Genomic DNA, 25,054 nt, shown 5'->3' on the forward strand with positions numbered 1-25,054 from the left:
AACCTCTTTTCGACGGCAGAAGAGAAACAACCACTGATTACATAAAAAAAATGGATAGACAGAAGTCAAGGTACCTAATCCAATAATGCCCAAGGTCTCTCCTCTAATCCTGGCAGCTCCGGATGCAACTTCCCGGATCTGTTCGACACTCTGTACTCTTGTTCCTTCTCTCAAAGCTTGGTGAAGCCAGGTAGTTCGCCTGTACAGGTTCAGAATGTGGCACATTGTAGAATCTGCTGTCTCTTCTACCGATGCAGCTGGCACATTACATACTGCAATTCCTGAATGGGGGAAAACAACAACAACAACAAAAAAACAAAAACGAAAACAAGGGGTAGATATACACCGGTTGAATTTTTCACAGCTTTGTTTCTGGTCCTCCTAACTCATCTGACTACCTACATATCACATATCCTTCGGTAGATGCATCAAAATGCACAGCAATGCATTAGATTTTTGTAATAGGATATTACAAGGACAGAGCTGCCTCAGGTAAATGTATATATTAAAATAAAAATCATTCTAAAAGACAAATAATGAAAAGCCAACAAAATGGAAATGGAAATTGGAATATTTCAACAATTCCCTCAGAATGACTTTTAATTTAGGAACTCAAAAATGTACAGAACTAAAAATGTCCACATACTTTGATGCGCTGGATACAAATGTATGCACAAGGTTTCGACTTTCCCTGCAGCTCGTGCCACTATTACATGACCAGTTTTATCTGTCTTGTATAAAAATAATGCAGATACCTTAAAGTTGTATTTCTAGAGGAAAACTAGTCATGTTTCTCATGCTTCCAATGCTTTAATACTGCAGAAAATCCCCCTAAAATACCCACTATTCACGACTTACAAATGCACAAAGAGAAGTGATCAATGTCAAGAACTAGTGAGTGCTAAAGGTAAATCAATCAATTGCGCTTATTGAGCACTTACTGTATGCACAGCACTGTACTAAGAAAATACAATGTAGCAGAGTTGGCAGACATATTCCCTGCTCATGAATTTACAGTCTAGAGGAACTCTTCTAAAGCTGAGAACCAAATCCACTGGTTCTAAATGTCTCTCCTAAATTGTTTTTAAGTGTAGGGTTCTAAATCCCCTAATTAGCCATAATGTGATCATCTTAAAATAAAACCTTCTGTTCTGCCTGAATTGAGGCATTTTCTGATAGCTCCCATGTATGTTTCCTCTCTGCCAGCTTTGATTCCTGATAAAGTTTATTTATAGATTGATCCTGGTTCCTGTTGTTCCCGAATGCGATTGATCCTCAAAGAAAAAGAAATTTTATTTTGAATAGGGAAGTCTCCTAACATATATTTTAAACTAAAGAAATCTAAACAAGTTGGTACAACTTACCATTTTTCTCTGCAAGCTAATAAAAACGACAAGCAGCTCTGAAAGCCCTCTCATAAGACTTTTAAGTTCTTTTCAAATGTTATGTCACAAAATGCCACTTGAAGGCAAACAACAGTTTACTTAAATTTGATTTATGTGAGCGGCTTGGACTATATTTTTCAAATATCAGAATGGAAGGCTTAAGAGAACGCATTTCAATGAAAATAAGAATCCCTTCAATTTGAATAATGAGCTTAACTTGGGTTTATTCCACTTTTGAATGTGAATTGTTTTATTTTCCTGTTAGGCTCTTTGGCTTCCTTCAAAGACTCCATATAACAAAATCAGTACAATCAAGATGTAAAACAGGTTTCTTCTCTTCTGTGTGGGTAACTACTTTAACAGACATGGAAGCATACTATGCTGGAACTCCAATATGACTTTGAAAATAGAAAGATAAAATATGACGTTTTGGGGAGGATAATCTTTAAATGTTCAAAATTATTATGATCTAGCCCTTTATTAGAGAAAATGTTTAGAAGGTACTAAAGTGGGCCTCTGAAAAGATCTCTTAAATGACTAAGTATACACCCACATACTTATGTACCTGTTGGCCTGTAAACCCTGAGGGCAAGACTAGCCTATTTTTTTTTTTTAACTTTTATTGTTCTCTAGCCTGTAAGCTCATTATGGGCAGGGAAGATGTCTGCTAATTCTGCTTTACTGTACTCTACCAAACGCTTAGTACAGTGCTCTGCACACAGTAAGTGCTCAATAAATACTGATTATTGATTGTTTGATCGATTGTTCTTCCCCTAGCGCTTAGTATTGTATCACCAAGACAGCCAGGGCAGTCAGAGGGGAAAGCTCTTTTACTTGTACATACCTATTCTATTTATTTTATTTTGTTAGTATGTTTGGTTTTGTTCTCTGTCTCCCCCTTTTAGACTGTGAGTCCACTGTTGGGTAGGGACTTCTCTATATGTTGCCAACATGTACTTCCCAAGTGCTTAGTACAGTGCTCTGCACACAGTAAGCGCTCAATAAATATGATTGATTGACTGATTGATTGAAGAGCAGGTGGAAGTAGAGGGGATACTAGTTCTCAAAGCTGCTTCTGGCCCTGTCAACTCTCAAGCTTTCAAGTCAAGGAACGTAAAATTTTCTGCGAAGTTTTACAGACCTCAGTCAAACTTGGAAGAGGATAAGTTACCTTCATGACAGCTGGCGTTGACTTATTGAAATGAGTATTTTAAAAAATTTTCCGGCAATGGTCTATTTAACTATGATAATATAACAAAAATAAAAATGCATATATAAATAGAATATCCTCCCTAGTGAGAATAGGTCCTATGTTTGTGATAGCCTAAGCTGTTTGAACATGACACACTGAATTTGACTATATATAAGTTCTTCATGTCACATTAAAAAATAATAGGGAAAATCATTAAATGTTTGGTAATGGGATTATTTCCACTAAATGCATGTGCAAACATAGTAACCCTCTTCCCCACAAAATAATTCATTTAGAAAAGCAAAAGAAAAAAATTAATAATTGAAATTTCATGAACAGTCATGCTCTCTGAATTGTTCTCATGACAAGACAACTTTTTCCCTCAATTTATTACACTACAGATTTTCAAAAGAATACAAGAATTACTACCCCAGCCTGAGGTTATCATGCAGTGACCGACCAGTTTCTTTAGTTTTAGTTTTATCATAGCTATAACTGATCATCAATAATCCTAGTAGCCCCAATTTATCTTACAGAGATTGCAAGATTCACCTTTTCTCTTTTGATGAAAGGAAAATATACTTGAAAATACAGATGTTTCATTTTCGAAAACTAAGTTACTTCTAAGAAATAGATGGTCCTATATATGTAGTTAAAATGGCAGCCTGCTTAAGTTAAAATAAGTGCAAAGGTCTTTGTGCCTCTCTATGTTTACAAACAAGCTTGGTCTTTGGCCATTTATCTTGAACAGCAGAATGATTCCTTGATCCAAATCACTACACTGATGTAATTCATGTTATTAACTGTAGCATTCAAAATGTTTAAATACCTGAGAGAAAACTTTTTCTGCCACATACCACATATCATTAGGCATCAAACTTTAAATAGCACTGCTAACTAGGCAATATTTCTTGAAGAAAATATGACGGTTCAAATAATAGGGCAATTTTGCAAGAATCATACCTAAATCCCCAGCAGATTTGATATCGATGTTATCGAAACCACTGCCGATTCGGACAATTATCCGAAGTGCTTTGAATTTCTCCAAATCTTCTCGCGTTAAAGTGATAGTATGATACATCAATGCACCCACAGCTTCATTTAGTACCTGAAATTCAGAGTTCGAAAAAAGATAAAGCCAACTACAAGAACACATGCTTTACATCATATGCATTACTGTAGTGGTAACAGTAGTCATATTACACATACAATTACTTTCAAAAATCAGCAACCTCGCAAAAATTCCCTTTGGCCCAGAAAATCTCCCCCAGAGGCCAGTGAGCTCCTGGAGGGCACGGATCGGGTCCATTGAACTGTCCTAAGCACTTAGTACAGCTGGCTCTGCACATAGAAAGCACTCAATAAATCCCATTGATTAACTGATCGACTGATGTCCCCATTGTTAGACGGTGCTCTGCTGGCAGTAGATCTTTGATAACAGCATTCAAAATATCCAGAGACAGCTGGCAAGGAAACCGTAGAGAAGTGAAGGAGAAATTCCATTTCCTAGTAGGCAAAGGGCCTGATTTTCTCCATGTGGGCAGGGAACATGGTCTACCAACTTTATTATAGTTTGTTCCCTCGTGCTCTGGACACAGGAAGCATCAATAAATACAATTGATTGGGGGATTGATTCCCGTGGCTGGCCTGGGCAGAGCCACGCTCCCGAAGAGCTGCGGAAGAGGCTGGGCCTGACTGACTTGCTGCCACTGCCTGGGGAAGGTGGCGTCTACCGGAGCTTGACTCCGAGACTGGCCTAAGACCTTTGCTTGACCAGACATCGCGGAAAAGGAAATCGGGGTCAGATGGGAGCGGCTCTCTGGCTTTGGGGTTCATTTTCTGGGGCGGAGTTTAAACTTTAGCTTTCCCTTCTGCACCCCCTGTTCAAGTGAAATATTTGGAGTGAAACGCTCATAAGCTGACGACTGTTTCGGTGAAATAGTTTCTTGGCCGTGTTTTAAGTTTTACAACTCTTCTTCAGAAGCTTCATGCAGACTTTTCCTCTGCGTCTTGGTCACATCTTTGAATACCTTTTTTTTTGCCTGAATGCCTTTTGTTCAGTAGATCTTTATAGTAGCCCAAGAAAATGGGCAAAATCTCACCGTCTCAATCTGCAGGCCAGACTTCCCATCACGTAAGATCCAATTGCCAACACGCCACTTCTCCTCTATCTCAGAACACTTTATCAGATTTACTGGATTTCTACGCCAAGAACACAAGCATCTGCCTGTCATAAACATACACTACATTCCCTTACTGGCATGGAAAATCAAACAAAAATGTTGAAAGGATGGGAAGTGTATTTTAAATTTTTCATTAGATCCGAACCTGATTTTGATTAGGTTTTCCTTGATTTGATTTAGTCAGTACTCATTTTCAAGGTCATGTTAAGTCAATCCCTCTTTTCTCCACATCTGTCTCCTTCTTCAGTACCAGATAGGCAGCTCAATTGAACACCGGTGGCCTAATTGACACAAGCCATGCGAGCCAGGGTGAGTTTATAGCCTGTAGTCATGAGCATCGATGAAAGCGCTTTCCCACAAACTTGTTTCAAAAAAAAACCAAGCAAAGATGCGACCTAACAGGAGACGAAGTAGAGTAAATATATTTTAAGGTTGCTGCCTGATTTTCCTTAGGGCCACTGGACCTGGACCAGAGTTTCTTTTTAGGACTGATAAATGATTTCATGTATGTGCACTTCCATTACAGAGTAAATTTTTATTAATGTTGACGAAACAATCCATTAAGGAGAAATTATTTTTCAGTGCCAATACAGTTTTTGTCAAATACTTCCAGATTCTTATTGTTTTGAATTAGAAATGAGAATCTATCAAAATAACGATAATAATAATGATAGTAATCTAATAATTATTGGCGACTGGGAGCCCCAAGTAGGAAAGCGGTTAACTTGTATTTATTCATTCGATCATATTTATTAAGCGCTTACTGTGTGCAGAGCACTGTACTAAGTGTTTGGGAAAGTACAATACTACAATAAACAGTGACATTCCCCGCCCACAACGAGTTCACAGTCTAGAGGGGGACTTGTATCTACTCCAGGACTTAGAAGAGGGTTGACATGGTAAGCACTTGACACACGTTAATTATTACTATTCCTGCATTTGTTAAGTGCTTACTGGGTGACAAGCCTTGTTCTAAATCATGGGTACATATAAAAATCAGACTAGTGTCTTATATTAGACACTGTCCCTGTCCCACTTTGGGCTCATGGTCTAAGTAGGAAGGAGACCAGGTACTTGAATCCCCATTTACATTTGAGGAAACTGACTTGTTCAAGTTCATACCACAAGCAAGTGGCAGAGCTAGGATCAGAACTCAGGTTCTCTGACTCTCAGGCCAATACTTTCTTCATTAGGTCATGCTTATTAAAGAAACATCAGTTAACTTTGCCACTCTTTTCCCTCTGTTAGCAAATAGCAACAAGAATGACAACAAAAAACCAATAATAATAGTAGTCTTATTTCTCAAGGACTATGTGCCACACACTGTGCAAACTGTTGGGGTAGATATAACATAACCTTATAAGACACAGTCCCTGTCCCACAGAGCATTCAGAGTGTAAGGGGGGGGGGAGGCCAACAGGCACTTAATCCCCATTTTTCAGATGCAAAAACAGAAGCACAATGACTGACTTGCTGAGTTACATAACAAGAATTGCAAGCTAAGTCTCTCCTGATTCCCAGTCCTGTGCTCCTGCAGGACAGGGACTATGTTTGATATAACTGCAAGGTAATTCACCCCACGGCTTAGCACATTGCTTGGCACAAAGTAAGTGCTTAACAAATACCACAATCATTATTATTATCATTAGCATGATTTTATTGTCCCTTTCCATCACCGCTGAGAAAAGCACTGTGGTAACCGCCGCCTCCTCTCCGGCCACAGAGGGTCCTGCTCCCACCATGCTTCCCTGCCCACCAGGATGGGGATAAGAGCCGCTCCTGTGGTCTCAGATTCCTCCATCCCCGCTGAGACTTTAGGGTTATTTTGTCCTTTTGTCTATGTTGTTTTTACAGTTTAATTACTCCTGAGGCATCTGCCTCCAGTCCCTTCTCCCCACCCATATTCATAATAATAATTATTATGGTACTTGCTAAATGCTTATTATGTGCCAAACACTAGTCTAAGTGCTGGGGCAGATACAAGTTATTCAGATTGTCCCACAAGGAGCTCCCACTCTTCATCCTCATATTACAGAAAAGGTAAATGAGGCCCAGAGAAGTGAAGTGACTTGCCCTGGGTCCCACAGCAGACAAATGGTGGAGCTGGGATTAGAACCCAGGTCCTTCTGACTCTCAAGTCCATGCTCTATCCACTAAGCCACGCTTATCCTCTTAGACTGTGAGGCTCCAAGGGGCACGGACCATTCCTAATTCCCACCTCTGTATTTTCTCCTAGCACTTAGAACAGTGCTTAGCACTCAGTAAGCGCTTAAGTACTATGACTACTGCTACTATTCTGACGGCAGGCAAGCTTTACCAGGAGAATGTTCCCTATTTCTGATGTCATGTTGTCTGCAAAATGCACAAAGAAAGCGTGCACCATAAACCTGTCTTCTAAAAGCAGTGGAAGACGTAGGACTTCACCATGAAAGAGAGATTAGGCAATGGAGAGGCAGATCTGGGAGCACACATACATATGAGAATTTATACCACAAGAGTGGATCAGATCATTAACTTCGCGAGTTACAACAGGAAACGGCAAAGTGGCTTAGGAAAAGATCCAGTCAGAGATAGAGGTAATAGAAGTCTGTAAAAGAGAGGCCCTTAGATTTGAAAAGCAGGAGGAGAAATAAGAAAGGGTGATGACTAGAATATAACTTTAAAAGGGGTTCAAAGAAGAGGCAAAGTGTCAGAAGTGACAGTTCCATTACTAGTTACCAGTTACAAAAAGACCACCAAGGTAGTATTTTTTTAGCCAGTTTCCAGATTGCCAAAAATTTGCTCTGACTAGGAGACTTCAGGAACCAATTTCCTGAACCTTTAATATGCTAACCGAGAGAAACCCTTAGAAGGAGCAGCTTGGTCTGGGAATCACTGAACCTTTCATTCATTCATTCTTATTTATTGAACCCTTACTGTGTGCAAAGCACTGTACTAAGCGCTTGGGAAAGTACAATATATCAAGTGACACATTCCCTGCCCACAACAGAACTCACAGCCTAGAGGGAGAGACAGACATTGAGAAGGTTAGCATTATAGAGGAACGAAGTGTGCAGGCTGGGCTGTAATAGGAGAGTAGCAAGGTAAGAGTTTTAAAACAAATGGTGAGCAGTTTTTGTTTGTGCTTTAGAACAGGAGTTCTAATCCCTGCTCCAACACTTATCTGCTGAGTGACCTTGGGCAAGTCACTTAATTTCTTAGTGCTTCAATAACCTCACCTATAAAAAGACAGACATTAAGACTCTGAGCCCCATTTGGGAGAGATACTGTGTCCAACCTGATTTGCTTTATATCCACCCCAGTGATGAGTACAGTGCTTGGCACTTAATGAGCACTTAACAAATGCTATTATTATTATTATTGCTACTATTACACATTCTCCACAGAAACTCACAATTCACAATCAATGACAACAGAATAACCCTTATGTCAAATATTTTTCTGCCAGGAACTTTGAGGCATTTCTCTTATTCACATTATATGAAACACACCAGGAAACAATGATCTAATCAGCATTAATAATTTTCCATGTAGATCTCTAGAGGGTCAACCATCACACATTTCCAATAAGCCTCCTGTTATCACTACTGGAGACATAAGACTGGGAGAAATGGGCCAGAGGTCTAATCCAATCACGGCATTTCAATCAATCCATTTACTGAGCGCTTACTGTGTGCAAGGCGCTATACTAAACGCTTGGGAGAGTACAACACAACAATAAAACTGTGAGCTCTTTGTGGGCAGGAATGTGTTTATTGTTATATTGTACTCTCCCAAGAGCTTAGTAAAGTGCTTTGCATACAGTAAGCGCTCAATAATTACGAATGGATGAATGAATAAGACACATTCCTCACCCACAAGAGAAAAAAACTTTCCCAGCAGCGAAGAGCTGCCACAACCTGCACGAGGCAGAATGTCTATAAAACTTTGAAAGAATGTGTCAACCTTAATATCAATCGATGGTACTTACTGACTGCTCACCATATAATAATAATGATGGCATGTTAAGCATTTACTATATGCGAAGCACTGGTCTAGGTGCTTGGGGGATACAATGATAAGGTTGTCCCACATGGGGCTCACAGTCTTAATCCCCATTTTACAGATGAGGTAACTGAGGCTCAGAGAAGTTAAGTGACTTGCCCAAGGTCACACAGCACACATGTGGCAGAGCCAGGATTAGAACCCATGACCTCTGACTCCCAAGCCCATTCTCCACTGAGCCACTCTGTTTCTCTAAAGCATATGTGAAGCACAGTTCTAAGCACTTGCACTGCAGTAAGCAATTAATATAATAATAATAAGGATTGCATTTGTTAAGCACTTCCTCTGTGTAAAGCACTGTTCTAAGCACTGGGGAGGATACAAGGTGATCAGGTTGTCCCATGAGGGGCTCACAGTCTTAATCCCCATTTCACAGATGAGGTAACTGAGGCACAGAGAAGTTAAATGATTTGCCCAAAGTCACACAGACGACAAGTGGCAGAGCCAGAATTTGAACCCATGACCTCAAGCCTGTGCTCTTTCCACTGAGCCACGCTGATTCTCACTTAGTAATAACAGCAATACTAATAACAATGGTGATACCATTTTTACCAAATGAAATTACCAAAATCAATCAATGGTATTTGAGTGCTTACTGTGTGCAGAACACTATTACTAAGCGCTTGGGAAAGTAAAATACAGCAGAGTTGGTATAAAAGATCACTGACCACAAGGAGCTTACAATCTAGAGGGGGAGACAGACCTTAAATGACAGAAAAGGGAAATAGATTTACACTCTTCTATGTATAGAAGTGCTGTGGGTGGGGTGGATATTAAGTGAATATCAAGTGCCTAAGGTGTACAGATGTAAGCTAGACTGTAAGCTCATTGTGGGCAGGGAATGTGTCTGTTTATTGTTATAGTTTATTCTCCCAAGTGCTTAGCAGAGTGCCCTGTACACAGTAAGCACTCAATAAATGACTGAATGAAGATACGAGTGCACGAGTGGTGGAGAGAGTAGGGTGGGCATGGGAAATGAGGGTTTAGTAGGGGAAGGCCTTTTTGGAAGAGATGGGATTTTAATAAGATTTTGAAGGCAGGAAGAGTGGCAGTCTGTTGGACACGAGGCAGGTGGGAGGTTGCAGTCTAGGAAGAGGATGTGGTCAAGGGTCGATGGTGAGATAAACGAGATGGAGGTACAGAGAGTAGGATGGCAAGAAAGGGCTAGGATGTAGGGGGAGATCAGCAAGGTTAGATAAAGCATATATGAAAACTGATGCACAATTGTTTACACTGCCTCTTCTAGTCCATACTTCCCTCTACTGCTTAATGGAAATGTTCACTCCATGGTTCCCACTCCACAAGAACCTCTAATAGTTGCCCCACCATCTCTACTTCAAACAGAAACTCTTTACCTTTGGCTTTAGGGCACTTAATCAGTTCTCACCTTCCTTTCTAACCTTGCTCCTTTCCCACTACACCCTTCACTCCTGTAAAACCAACCTACTTACTGTGACTCAATCTCCACTTTCTTACGGTCAACTCCTTGCCCATGTCCTCCTTGCAGCCGGGACCTGTCCCTGGTCACTTCATATTCAACAGACCACCACTTCCATCTTCAAAGCCTTACTTAAATCATAGCTCAAGAAGGCTTCCTTGACTAACCCTTTGTCTCTCCTTACTATTGTTTTGCCGATGCATTTGGGCCCATACCTTCTAAGAGCTTTAATATTCACTCCACTCCCACAGGACTTGGACTTCCGCACACCTTCTTATAACTATGCCGAGTCCCCTATCTGTAATTTATTTTAATGTTTGTCCCCCCCAACTAGAGTATAAGCTTCTGGAGGGCACAGACCATGTCTGCCAATTCCTTTAGATTGTACTCTCGAGCGCTCAGTACAGTGCTCAGTACACAGTAACTATTCCAACATTTTTCATGGCATTTATTAAGCACTTATGATATGCCAGATGCTGTACTAAGCGCTGGGGTAGATTCAAGCTGATCAGGTTGGACACAGTCCATGTCCCACGTGGGGCTCACAGTCTCCATTTTACAGACTAGTTAACTGAGGCCCAAGGTCACTCAGCAGACATGTGGTGGAGCCAGAATTAGAACCCAGGTCCTTCTGGCTCCCAGGCCCTTGCTCTATCCACTAGGTCACACTCCTTGATTGCTGGATTGTAGCAACCGAGCTCTGACATGCCCCAAGACTTTAGAGAGGCTTTCTGAAAAACTGAACAAACTGGGTGATGGTGAGGCACGATTTCACTGGAATTTTGGGCCAGGAGCAACAGGTCCAAAGTCACCGGAGGACATGAAAAACAGAGGTGGTGGACTCCGTCTCTTCTTCCTTCTCCGCTTCGTCCTCATTCTGCAGGGGCTGAAAGTTAGAGCCAACATTGCGGCTCCACCTATGGATCCCTACTGGCTCTAGGTAGCTGTGGCTATCCAACCCACACATGAAGATTAGCTCGCCCTCTCAGGGCCAGAAGACTCAAATGGAGAGGAGTTCAAAGGTTGGACAAATTCTCCACTAAAGTGGAAAAACTTCCTTTCTGCAGCCTCTTCTGCAAATCATACAACTCCTCCTCCTTGGGTAGTGTGGTGATATTTTCCTTTGAATCACTTCAGCAAAGGTTAAACAATAGGTTAACTCCTTTTGACGTAACAGTAGATAGCACATAAAATAATGTCATATCAAACTGCCAAGAGATTTGGGATGGAGTCCAATTTATACTATGTAAATCTCTGGAAAAAACATACCCCAAGATGAAGCCCCATTTCAAGGAACATAATTCCACTGAATCACAAAGTACATCTGTACTGAAGTACAGTGGCTGCCCACCCATCTCCTCAACGAAGAGAAACTCCTTAACGCTGGATTTAAAGCACTTGATCACCTTGCCCCCTCCTATCATACCTCGCTGCTTTCCTACTATAGCCCAGGCCGCACACTTCACTCCTCTAATGCCAAGCTCCTCTCTGTACCTCGATCTTGTCTATCTCGCCACATCCTGCCTCTTGCCTGGAAATCCCTCTCTTCATATCTGACAGACAATCATTCTTCCCATCTTCAAAGCCATATTGAAGCCACATCTCCTCCAAAAGGCCTTCCCTAAGCCCTCATTCCCTCTTCTCCCACTCCCTTCTATGTCACACTTGCACTTGCATGTGCACCCTTTATTTACTCCTCTAGATGTCCATCTCCTCCTCTAGACTGCAAGCTCACTGTGGGCAGGGAATGTGTCTACCAACTCTGTTATACTGTACCCTCCTAAGCACCCAGTACAGTGCTCTGCACACAGTAAATGCTCAATCAATTGAGCATTGATTGGAAAAATGCAGAGAAGGAAGCCAAGTCTGGGTGACAGGGGAGCAGAAAAGCCCTTAGGATCAAAAAAGGGAAATAGACAATGGGAGATGGGTGGTCTGGATGGATTTAGAGTGTAATTTTTCCTAACTCATAGGGCCCAGTCATCATGTTGGGGCTTGCTCTGGAATGGAATAAAACAATCTGCAGAGAAATCTATGGGAAAATGTACATCAGGTTACAACTGCTCAAGGTACTTCCCAAGCGCTTAGTACAGTGCTCTGCACACAGTAAGTGCTCAACGACTGAATGAATGAATGAATACAGCCATATTTTTGACAAACACGTCGTGAGGTAGGCCTCAACATTTCAGATTAATGCAGAAGTAGGAGGGGGAGTTGTGCTTTCAATAGGTTTAAGTGGTGACATTTAAGGAAGACAATAAAGGAATGCTGTCATAGTTTAAGAGTCAGAGTGAACCACAGGATAGAGTTTAAGAAGTAGAGCTGAAGAAAGATAGTAGATACCAGATAGGAGAGGAAAAAAAAACCTCACCAAAGCTAGATGTATGGAGGAAAAGACAGAGGAACATCACACAGATTTCAAGTTCTATAATACATAACTGTCACAAGGAAAATTTACTCTTTTACTCTGTAAATAAGATGGTCACTGTCATTTTCATCATTTACTAAATTGCTGTACTAGTCACTTTCTAAATTACTGAAGGCAATAGTGCTGGCTGTCATGGATTGCCACTAATGTCACTTTTTTTTACTTTAGATCTAGACGTAAGCTCCCTGTGGGCAAGGAATGTGTCTGTTATATTGTTAGTTTATGCTCTCCCAAGCGCCTAGCACAGTGCTCTGCACATCGTAAACACTCAATAAATCCCACTGACTGATCGACTGATTCAAGAAATGTAAGAAATAAAACTGCTGAGAAACAAGATTAGGTCTGGCTTGTGTGAAACAACTCAGAAGGCTGAACACATGTCGTCTCAGTTCACAGCACCCAAATTTCAAAGTCTTCGCCTTGATAAGCACACACCTTTTCTAAAGGAATGAAATCTCCTTTCCCTATTTTTGCAAGGAAAAACCACCTCACCCACCGGGGGCTGGTTATAATGTTAGATCATCCCTAACATGGACATTTCAAACCATCTTTTACAAAGTTTTGAACACACCCAGTTCTCCCGTAATGTGGGGGCTGCAGAACTCCAAGTTAAGAAAAGCTAACATTATAGCACCCACTCTGTCTCCTACACCTCGAGTATGTGCAAAACCGTTTCTCCTGACACCCTGTTTTCCTGTATTCAAACAGACGCACATTGTCAAACATGCCCTGATTCTGCAGTAACCCTCACGTGTAGTGAAAACGTGCACTGGGAGAGAAGTTTCTATTACTGGGAAATATGATGTTGGAAAAAATGATATAAAACTTTGCATTTAGAAAAAACTCACGTCAATGGAGTTTAATACTACAACAGGCAAGTTTTAACTGGAGTATGGTTATTTTTAAGAATGACAGTCATTAATGAGCACTCACTGTACATAGAGCATTGTACTAGGCGCTTAGGAGAGGAGATTAAATGGACATCATCCCTGCCCTCAAAGATCAGAGCCCATCTTGATTACTACAGAGGTGACTATATCGATCAGTCAATGAATGGCATTTACTGAGTGCTTAGTGTGTGAAAAAAAGCACTAAGTGCTTTTTTAAATGTATTTGTTAAGTGCTTACATCAGGTTGGATACAGTCCCTGTCCAACATGTCCCAGAGAAGTGAAGTGACAGGCCCAAGGTCACAAAGCAGACAAATCGCAGAACTGGGATTAGAACCCAGGTTCTTCTAACTCCCAGGCCTGTGCTCTAACCACAAGGCCACGCTGCTTCTCGTGCTTGGAAAAGTACAACAGAGTAAGCAGACAGCACTCATATCCCCAAAGAACAGAGCCACTCGATTACTAGGTAGCTAACAATAGCCAACGAAGGACAACCTAGGTATTCTTCTTTGGCTTCGTTACATTTCCATCACTTAAAGCCCTCATTCTGTCAGGGGCAGCAGAAGACCACTGCTTTTTTTATTTTTAACTATCACAATTCTGCTTTTTCTTTTTTTTTTTAAAAAAAAAGGTGGGTTTGGGAAGAATCAGATAACCTTTGGGGGTGGAGTGGGTAGAAGAAAAACATACAGAGTCGAAAACCACAGATAAAGTACTGTTCACTCAGCTGACCCCATTATGTGCACTCCCAATACCCAATATGGTGAAACTGTTGTTAGGGAATTAGGGAGCACTTATCGGACAACATAAGCTATTTGGCGACTGCGATATTGAAAGAAACAGGTAGTGTACAGGGTACTGGAACACTTTCCAACTATACAGTGGTGAATGTTCATGTAATGAGAAATTACGTGGACTTGAGAAAAGATATGTTTTGTCATTCCCCAGTTTGCAAAAAGCCCCCCAAAACAGGACAAAGGACTGAAGGGAGAAGGTGCTCTCAATAACACCATTCCAAAAAAATGGGAATCAAGCAAAATCTAAACAAAAATACACCACCATACAACTGTTGTCCAACCACCCAAGTGGCCCAAGTCTCTCCCACCCTCAGTGCATGGCTAAAATGTCATGATTCATTCAGTCATATTTCTTGAGCGCTTACTGTGTGCAAAGCACTGTACTAAGCACTTGGGAGAGTAAAATTTAACAAAAAAGAGACACACTAGAGCACTAGGCAGAGGAAGCAACCCCAAGAAAAGTGAAAAGGGATGCATCTTTAGCTGGGATGGGCTTAGAGAACAGGTGTTTTCTAAATTGCAAGCCTCCTGGCAAAAAGTGGTCATTTTTCAGGGGAAATACCACCCCCACGCCCCCAGTTCACTGACTGGGCAGTGGGAATCATTTCTTCTGATTGGTTGCACTTGTCAGCGCCCATGACTCAATGCACTGTGAGTCAGAAGCATATGACCTGTCAAGCAAGGGGAAGGATTCCGACCATTTGGGCTGTGGTCACGGGAATGTGTCTGAGCAGAAAAATATCTAACTTTTGCCACAAGAATCAAGCCTGGAAACCAACTGGACCTGCCAGTCAGGCCGTGTGCCTGATACCCATAATCACCGTGTGGCGGGCGAGATCCAGAGAGCTCTCGGAGGCCACTATGACAGCACAAGTCAAAAATCTCCTCAGCCAAGTTGGAAATTTACCCCGGCAGCCAGAACCCCCTGCCCTACAGACTGTGGGAAGTCTCTTTCAATAATGATAATAATAATGATATCTGTTAAAGGCTTACTATGTGTAAAGCACTGTTCTAACAGCTGGGGTAGATACGAGCTAATCAGGTTGGACACAGTCCTTGACTCACATGGGGCCCCCGGTCTTAATCCCCATTTTACAGATGAGGTAACTGAGGCATAGAGAGTGAAGGAATAATAATGATAATAATTGTGGTATTTTTTTAAGCGCTTAGTCAAGCACCATTCTAAGTGCTGGGGTAGATACAAGGTAATCAGGTTGGGAACAGACCCTGTCCCACGTGGGACTCACAGGCTTCATATCCATTTTACAGATGATGGAACAGAGGCCTAGAGATGGTGCTTTAATAATAACCATATGTGTTAAGTGCTTACTATGTGCCAAGCACTGTTCTAAGAGCTGGGGAAGATACAAGGTAATCAGGTTGGTCTCAACCCCCATTTTACAGATGAGAGAACTGAGGCCCAGTGGAGTGAAGCAATTTGTCCAAGTCACACAGCAGAGGAATGGCAGAGCAGGGATTAGAACCTATGACCTTCTGATTCCCAGGCCCCTGCTCTATCCATTAGGCCACGCTGCCTCTCTGGGAGGGCTTTGTTCCCTTACACAACCTCAGGTGATCCGATAAGGTTGAGCTGTCACAATGACAGCCAGTCACTTCAGCTTCCCGCGATGCCCTGTGGAACGGCCATCCTTGTGGTAAATGGTGGAATGTTTAATACTTGTTCCCATGCGGAAATGGAACAACATGCTGAGTAGCTCAACTGTGCAGGGAGTAAGACCCCCCCCACACCCCACAATAAGGAGCACTTAAGAGAAACTTCCTAAGGGGACAGCGGCTGCTGCTATCAATGTTGCTTCAGAACACTTTAAGGTGGGTGACGTTCAAATCAACTGGGGAGCTTGGAGGGAGTTTGCTTAATAAGGGTTAAGTTAAGCGCCAGATTTTGTGAGGTTCTGTTGACGTTAACTAATTTATTACCCTGCAAAACCACACAGAGTGCGAGAAATGGCACTTAACTTCCTCCTCACAGGCCAACTCCATCCTGCTGCTTCACTGTGCCCACTGGGCAACATTCTGGGGTATCAAGCCGAGCAGCCAGTTGGCAGTTTAGGGGAACCTGGAAAAGTAATACCGCAAGATTCACATCCCGTGCACGTATTGGGTCGATGAGGCATATTCCACATGTTGTGCTGAGCCCACCTGGTTTTTCCATTTTCTACGGGAAGTTCAAAGACGATTCAACATTTGGACAAAACTGAAGGAAGCTGTGATTTGGCAAATAATAATTATGGTATTTGTTAAGCGCTTACTATGTGCCAGGCACCGTTCTACGCGCTGGGGTGGATACAAGTAAAGCGGGCTGGACACAGTCCCGGTCCCACGTGGGCTCAGAGTCTCAATCCCCATTTTACAGATGAGGTAACTGAGGCACAGTGAAGTGACTTGTCCAAGGTCACACAGCTGACAATTGGCAGAGCCGGGATTTGAACCCATGACCTCTGACTCCAAAGCCCGGGCTCTTTCCACTGAGCCACGCTGCTTCTTGAAACTGCACTAACCTAGGAGGCTGCCAGAGACTTACAACTGAGGTGCATCTCTCCCTCCAGACTGTAAGCTCCTTGTGGGCAGGAAACATGTTTACAAACTGTTGTACTATACTTTCCTGTGTGCTTAGTACAGTGTTCTGCACACAGTAAGCGCTCAAAAAATACCACTGATGGACTGATCATCAGTAACACCCAGAGAATTGCTAATGCATCCAAGCTAGATAAAATTCAAATGGAAAAAAAAAAGGTAAAAGAAAGCCCCAGCACATGAGCACATGTACTAAGCTAACGCCTGATAGGGTATAATTCACACGCTATTCTTGTAAAATTCAGCCTCTCTTTTGTTCCTTTAAAGTTCCTCCTCTAGACTGCAAGCTCATTAAGGCAGGGAACATGTTTATCAACCCTGTTGTACTGTACCCCTCCAAGTGTTCAATAGCGCCCTGCTAAGAATAAGTGTTCAATAAATACGACCGATTGATCAATTCTCAACATACAGTTTGTATCAAAATACAGTTGGTATGTTGCTACATGGCCACCGACCTCATTGGCCAACTTTTTAACTATTTTACGTGGTATCAACTCTTGTAACCTACAGGTAGTCATAAACAAATAAAAGGATGCCATGTAATGCCAACAGATCTTCAAATGGTTATTTTTCATGTAGAGATTAACATGGAAAAGTATGTTACCCAAACACAGTTTCATCGTTTGCTCATAAGGCTACACGTTCAATCGCAACTAAGAAGAAACATGGCCTAGTGGAAAAAGCAAGGGCCTGGGAGTACAGTGCTTGCCATATAGTAAGTGCTTAATAAGTACAACAAGTCACAAGCCACAGTTCACAAAACATTTCCCATTAAAGACTCTAAATGAAAAGGCTCTCAATTTTTACAGGAAAGTCTCTTCACACTATGCAATGCCCCTGAAGGATTCTCTTAGGCTTTTTATTAATAAATCTATAGACTGCTTAAAATGCAATCTGTTAGAATCCAAAACCATTTTCACTGGAAGAATGTGCCTTACAACTACTCCATTAATAAACACTAATGTTCATCGTAGTTACCTTCTGCAGATTAAGTGTTTTTACATAAATCCGCAACATTAACAAAAAAATTCCTTAGATCTGAATGTGTAGTTTTTGTGAGCATGGCAAAACTGAAAAAAGTGTACTCATTCTGCACTGTGGGGTAGGACAATATTAAGAAAACTATGGTGCATAATTTTACATTTGATCAGCAGTGTTACTCCTGGAAAATGTAAAACCAGTTGAAATCTGTTTTTTCATTTAGCTGGCAGGAAGCGAACAGACTATTCAATTGCCTTCCTACTCTAAGGACTAAATACTATTTTATAACCCAAACTTATTCAGTGAAAGGACTCTTTGTTCCAACTCCTTCATAGTTGGGTGCTTAAATCTGATTAAAATACTATAATATGTTGCCAAGTACTAAATACCCTGCCTTCATACCAGTTTTTCCTAATTACAGTATTTCTATGTTTGTTATTTGTGCTTCAATAAGAAAGTTACTCCTTTGTCTCTCATTTTCCTCCCCAAGTGTTTGATTCCTTAGCAAAGTTATAATGGTGTATTTTAGAAGTTTAATGACTTGTTTGGAGTTTTTGGTTTCAGTTAAGGATCAAATAAAATAAATGAAGATGAGAAAAAAGCCTCAATGTTTTAAATCTGAGTAAACTTTCAAGAGCAAAATAATCATTTACTTGGCTTCTTTGTTTTCATTTCCTTTAATCTTGCCAGAGAAAAGCATTTCAGATCACTTTAGCTGGACATGGATGCTTTATTTCTAAGTGAAGTGATTAGATTTTTCTAGAGAATATAATGTTAGGGGTTCTCAGGGCTGGATGAAGAGTCCCAGATTAAGGTAAAAAAAAAGGGGGAGAAGCAAGGCTTGAAAAAGGGGATGGAGATTACAAGGATCCACAGGTGGTGTCACTCAGCGCTTAGAACTGTGCTTTGCACATTGTAAGCGCTTAACAAACACCATTATTATTATACAGACACAATCCACCTCCACCCATATCACTAGCAAAATTTACACAATTAATCAATTGTATTGATTGAGCGCCTGTGTGCAGAGCACAGTATTAAGTGTACTATAACAGTGCTCATAGATACATTCCCTGCCCACAATGAGCTTACAGTCTAGAGGGGATGACAGACATTAGTAGAAATAAATTAAAATTGGATATGTCCTTATATGCTATGGGGCTGACAGAAGAGTGATTAAAAGGTGCAAGTCCAAGTACAACGGCGACTCAGAAGGGAGTGGGAGAGGAAGTGATGGTTTAGTTGGGGAAGATCTTTTGGAAGAGATTAGTTTATAATAAGGCTCTGAAGGTGGGGAGGGTTGAATATCTGTTGGATGTGAGGAGGGAGGGCTTTTCAGGCCAGAGGCGGGACGAGGGCAAAGGGTCGGTAGAGAGACAGATGAGAGCAAGGTAAAGTGAGTAGGTTGGCAAAAGAGGAGCGAAGTGTGCAGACTGGACTGCAGCAGAAGAGCAGCGCGGTGAGGTAGGAGGGGGCAAGGTGATTAAGTGCTTTGAAGCCTCTGGAAAGGAGTTTCTGTTTGGTGCAGAGGTGAACGGGCAAGCACTGGAGGTTCTGGAGGAGTGGGGACACAAGAACTGTTTTTGCAGAAAAATGATGAGTAAGTAAAGAATAGACAGGAGTGGGGAGGAACAGGAGGCAGGAGGTCAACAAAAAGGCTGATGTGATAATAAAAGCAAGATAGAATAAATGCTTGGATTAACATGGTAGCAGCTTGGATGGAGAGGAAAAGGTGTGAAGGCTGAACAACAGGATCTGACGACAGATTGAATTGGTGGGTTGAATAAGTTGAGGGCAATGTCAAGGTTTTGGGCTTGTGAGGCAGGGAGGATGGGACTGCTGTCTACAGGTAGGGAAAGTCAGGGGGACGACAAGGTTTTGGTAGGAATATGAATTCTCTTTTGGTCATTTTAAGTTTGAGATAGAAATAGGGGAAATACTAAGACTTATCAAATTCAGTCAATCAACTGTATTTGAGAACTTACTGTGTGCTGATCAGTATAATAAGCCCTTGGAAGATTACAATTTAACAGAGTTGGTAGACATTCATTCATTCATTCAATCGTATTTACTGAGCGCTTACTGTGTGCAGAGCACTGTACTAAGCACTTGGGAAGTACAAGTTGGCAACATATAGAGACGGTCCCTACCCAACAGTGGGCTCACAGTCTAGAAGGGGAAGACAGACAATAAAACATATTAACAAAATAAAATAAATAGAAAAGTAAATATGTACAAGTAAAATAAATAGAGTAATAAATATGTACAGACATATATACAGGTGCTGTGGGGAGGGGAAGGAGGCAAGGCAGGGGGGAGGGGAAGAAAGGGGAGAGGAAGGACGGGGCTCAGTCTGGGAAGGCCTCCTGGAGGAGGTGAGCTCTCAGTAGGGCTTTGAAGGGAGGAAGAGAGCTAGCTCGGGGCAGTTCGCAGGAGGGGGCGGGCCCTCCGGACCCCCTCACCTGACAAAAAGCCCCCTGCCCACAATGACCTTGGAGGGAGCTCACTTTAATTAGGTTTAATATACTTTCTAACATTAGATGAGAACTTAAGGTGTGTATCTTTTTTTTTTTTTTTGCCAGAGAGTGCAATTCCCATCAGCACTGTTAGGAATAAAATCTCACATTAAACAATGAACCAACAGTTCATCGTTTTGACTTTTTTTCAGGGAGGTACTCAAGTGGACTTCAACATCCAAATTCAGAGAGTTCCCAGCATCCTTTTAGATGAAATAGATATGTATGGGATTTGAGTGAATACAAATAAGTACATAAAAGATACGTGACAAGTCATTCTTTTTCTGGTCTGGTCCTCCTCCTCCTCAGGTCTGTTATTGTCCTCCCGGCTGTCTTTAAAAGAATTCTAACTGTCCTCCTCCAGAAAAAGATTTTCTTTTTATTCTCATTAGGTCCACAAGGGAAACAATTCCACTCCATGCAGAGTGATATTGAGGAGAAGAAATTAGAAGCAGTGTGGCCTAGTGGAGTGAGCACATGCTTGGGAGTCAGAAGGGCCAGGGTTCTAATCCCCGCTCTGACAATTGCTTGCCGTGTAACCTTGGGCAAGTCCTTTCACTAGTCTGAACCTCAGTTTCCTCCACTGTAAAATTGGGGTACCTATTCTCCCTCCTACTTAGACTGTGAGCCCCATGAGGGAAAGGGACTGTGTCCAACCTAATTAACTTGTATCTACCCCAGTGCTTAGAACAACATCTGACATGTAGTAAGCACTTAAATACCTTAGAAAAAATATTGGTAGTTTCTTTTCTGAACGAAGAGCCTTTTACCTCATGGATACTCAAAAAAATGTTATATTTGTATTTGGCGGTTGGGAACGGAGTTTAACAGCTCTGTGAAAATTCACTACATTGGCTGTCAGAAAAGAAAAGACTCCCTCAGCTCGATGTAAGAAAGGATGACCTCATTGGCGTTTTCAATCACAAAGCATTCACACTATCAGGAAATAAAATAAAAAAAGCACTTGCGTTCAAAAAACTTTCCCTCTAAGAAACTCCACAACAAAGAAACCTGACCTACTTTTAAAGGATTTCCAAGTTGATGAACAAACCTGCTGGCTCTGCTTAGGAGAGGGATTTTAAAACATTCAGTTAATACTCACTGCCATTTTCTAATTTAACCTCAGAAATAAAACTGTAGTTACAGGGCATAACATGTCATTACAGATTTAATATTACTGGTCAAGGAAGTGAGAGGAATCAGAAAAGAAAATATTGCATTATGATTTTCCAGTGTGGCAGAGATGTTGGACTTTAGCTCCAAATACTGGAATAACACAATAATGCCATGACATAATAATGCACAGCTGCTTGGTGCCTTTTCATTCTGAAATTTGGAAAATTTAACACTCTGGATTCCTTTAGAGCGTCCTTTAGGTAGATTTCCTAGTTGCTAATTCTAAGGACTACTCAGCTGTGTTGGGAATGCAAAGAGAGGGAGGAAAACATGGCATTACCACAGTGATTACGGCTGTTTTCTAATCAAAGATTTGGGAAACTAAGTATTCTCAAAAAATCTTTTGAATGCTGAACTAATTTGAACGGCTAACAAAATGATGATATAACTATATGTTACGGTTCAAAGAAGTCTCAATCCTCACTTTTGGAAAAAAGTTCTGAGTTAGAGAAACCAGAAGAGCAACAATGAGAGGTACAGGTGAGAAGAAATAGCTCAGTTTTCATCTAAAAAACTTTCAAATAATAAGTTCAGGAGCTCTGTTCAAAAAATATCAGAAAAAACAAATTTTTTTTTTAAAAAAGTTCCACTATAGGAACATGTCTGTTTCTTGTATTCTCCCAAGCACTTTGTAATAGCAGTACAAATTAATCAGGTTGGACACAGTCCCTGCCCCTCATGGGGCTCACAATCTTATTCTCCAGTTTACAGATGAGGGAACTGAGGTTCAGGGAAGTGAAGTGACTTGCCACTAAGTCAAGCTACTTCTCAGTGCCCTACACACAGTAAGTGCTCAATAAATACGACAATGAAAGAATGAATAAAATATGAGTTACTGAGCACCCTCCTGGTGACAGAACTGATCAGGGTAGTTTTCAAAGGTTAATCGTTCCAATCATTTCAGTGCAAAAACTCACAGCATGTGATTTACTTCCCATAGATATTTTAACCATGTTCAGATTAAATTTCAAAGCCCATGGGATGTGCCAGTAAACTCCAAGCTACAATTATTTTAGAATTTAGTAGAGACAAGACCACCTTAGGACCAAAGCCCCATTTTTTATAGGAGCTGCAAGAGTGGGCAGAACCTGAAAGCCATGTGGCCTGAAGCTCCACTAAATTCAGGCCACCGAAGTCAAAGGAGGAAGACCCAGGTTCAGATTAACCTCCCATGTTGCCAGAAACCTGTTTTTACAATCCTTAAAACGCTGGAGAGGCTGCAGCCGAATCTAATTTAAGAGTATTGCCTGGAGTGGAACTTGACTCTTTTCTCCATTATTCTACTACTTCCCTTCTCCCTAAGTGATTTTCATGTCTACCTCTCACTATACACTGGAAACATCTACCAACTCTGTTGTATTGTACTTTACCAAGTGCTTAGTAGTATGCTGTGCACAGTAAGCACTCAATAAATACCACTGATTGACTTAACTCTGCCTTTTTTAAAAAACCTATTTTAACTGATTTTGTGGCCTAACTTACTGCTATTCATTATTTTTTCTTTGCATGTTTTAGATTATGGGAAGCAAGTGAGGCCTAGAGGACAGTCTGGGCCTGGCAGTCGGAAGAACCTGGTTCTAATCCCGGCTCTGCCGCCTGTCTGCTGAGTGGCCTTGGGCAAGTCACTTCGCTTCTCTGTGACTCAGTTCCCTCATCTGTAAAATGGAGATAAAGACTGTGAGCCCTAAATGGGACATGGACGGTGTCCAACCTGATTAGCCTCAATCTACCCCAGTGCTTAGTACAGTGCCTGGGACACAGAAAGCGCCTAATACCATTACAAAAAAAAAAGTAACTAATAATACTGTAAAGTACCCCAGCGCTTAGCAAACGCTTGCTGTTTAATACTCTAACTTTCATTTGCAGAATGGGCAAAGTAGTGTAAGTGGATCAAGGAAGGAATACAGTGATAACAGTCTGGTCAGTCACTTCAAGCCTTCCCTCTCCATCACCCTCTCTAAAGCAGTAACAGTATTTTGTTACACTCTCAGCCTCAGCAAAGCCTTGTATTATGGGCCGGGAATAAATACACAGATGAAAACTAAACAGTCTCTGGCCCTCAAAGGACTCCCAATCTCTACAAACCAAGTTTGCATTTTTGAGGCTTTCAAACTGTGCTGACTTTTAAAAAAAAGACAATATCCTGGTCTGAATCTTATGCTTTCAGAGATTCACTGACATTTAAACTCAGGATTTCAGGTATTTCAATAATTAATAGAGAAGCAGAGAGGCTTAATGGAAAGAGCACGGGCCTGGGAATCAGGGGCTCCACTACTTACCTGCTGTGTGACCTTGGGCAAGTCACTAAACTTCTCTGTGTCTCAGTTCCCTTGTCTGCAAACTGGGGATGCAATACCTGTTCTTCCTCCTATTTAGATCTTGAGTCCCATGTGGGACTGATTACCTTCTATCCTCCCCTGTCCTTAGCACAGTGCTTGGCATATAGTAAGTGCCTAACAAAACCCACAAATAATAATAATAATAATAATATCGTTATTATTATTAATCAATGCCAATGTGAGATGTTTATGCAGCTGCCACTAAACAGACTTACACTTATGCTGATTAAAGAAACACAGACATTTCCTATTTTGTAATCAAATATGCATTCATGATGCTGATGAACAGAAATTCAAAATTTTATATTTCAAGAATTGTTATCCAACAGGTAGAGCTAAAGCAATTCTATTCCCCCTAAATGCAGCATTATTAATTGGCAGCAATGTTTTCTGTCACTATAATGAGGCTCTCATCATATTCACAATACTGTCTCCTTTTATATATATATATATATATATATATATATATATATATATATATATATATATATATGCCTTCCCATGCTCTGCAAGAGCTGGAATTTGTTCTTTTTTTGTTTGTTTAAATTTTGGAGCTTTTCCACGGAACTCAGAACAGTGTAAACCTGACCATTCAGGGAACACCCACCCGAAAATAGTAACAGTGGTCTCAAGACCATACCATTTCATCAGAAACATGAATGTAGATGTGGTTCAGATCTTAGGCCACAGGAAGTGTGTCTAATCTATTTTTACTCATTGCAAGTGAAACAATATTAAAAGCCTACCTTTGATGGTAATCAGTTCCAGCTAACAGGGGGGAAAAAAGAAGCAAAGAAAATACTCTTCTTTACCTTTTCATGGATTTCTTGTGTGGATTGTGCATCACAAAATGCCACTGTGGCTACGTCCTTCAAAATAGGCATTTCTACTGTACAATCCCTGCCATCCAGTAATGCTACCAAGGGACGTGGGTGCATGGGCCCATTCATGATCGGAGGTCGAATGCCTGGAAAGAAGAGAAAGGAATGGAACGTAAATTCAGTACATGTTTTTTAATGGCATTTGTAAAGCACTTACTGTGTGCTGGGCACTGTCCTAAATGTTAATCAGGTTGGACACAGTCCCTGTCC

The 25,054-nt window shown here is 41.2% G+C and overlaps 1 protein-coding gene across 9 annotated transcripts in view; it reads right to left on the bottom strand.

Moving 5' to 3' along the window:
- Positions 1-25,054, bottom strand: part of CTBP1 (C-terminal binding protein 1) — a 368,238-nt gene that overhangs the window by 35,132 nt on the left and 308,052 nt on the right. For all 9 annotated transcript variants that reach the window (XM_038753245.1, XM_038753247.1, XM_038753251.1 and 6 more), the window contains 3 exons: positions 24,776-24,930; positions 3,541-3,685; positions 75-281 (listed from right to left, as the gene is read on the bottom strand). In XM_038753245.1, coding sequence (XP_038609173.1) covers positions 75-281; positions 3,541-3,685; positions 24,776-24,930 — 507 coding nt within the window. The remainder of the gene's footprint in view (positions 1-74; positions 282-3,540; positions 3,686-24,775; positions 24,931-25,054) is intronic.

Source organism: Tachyglossus aculeatus, chromosome 10, assembly GCF_015852505.1.
Source record: "Tachyglossus aculeatus isolate mTacAcu1 chromosome 10, mTacAcu1.pri, whole genome shotgun sequence".
Lineage (NCBI taxonomy): Eukaryota > Metazoa > Chordata > Mammalia > Monotremata > Tachyglossidae > Tachyglossus > Tachyglossus aculeatus.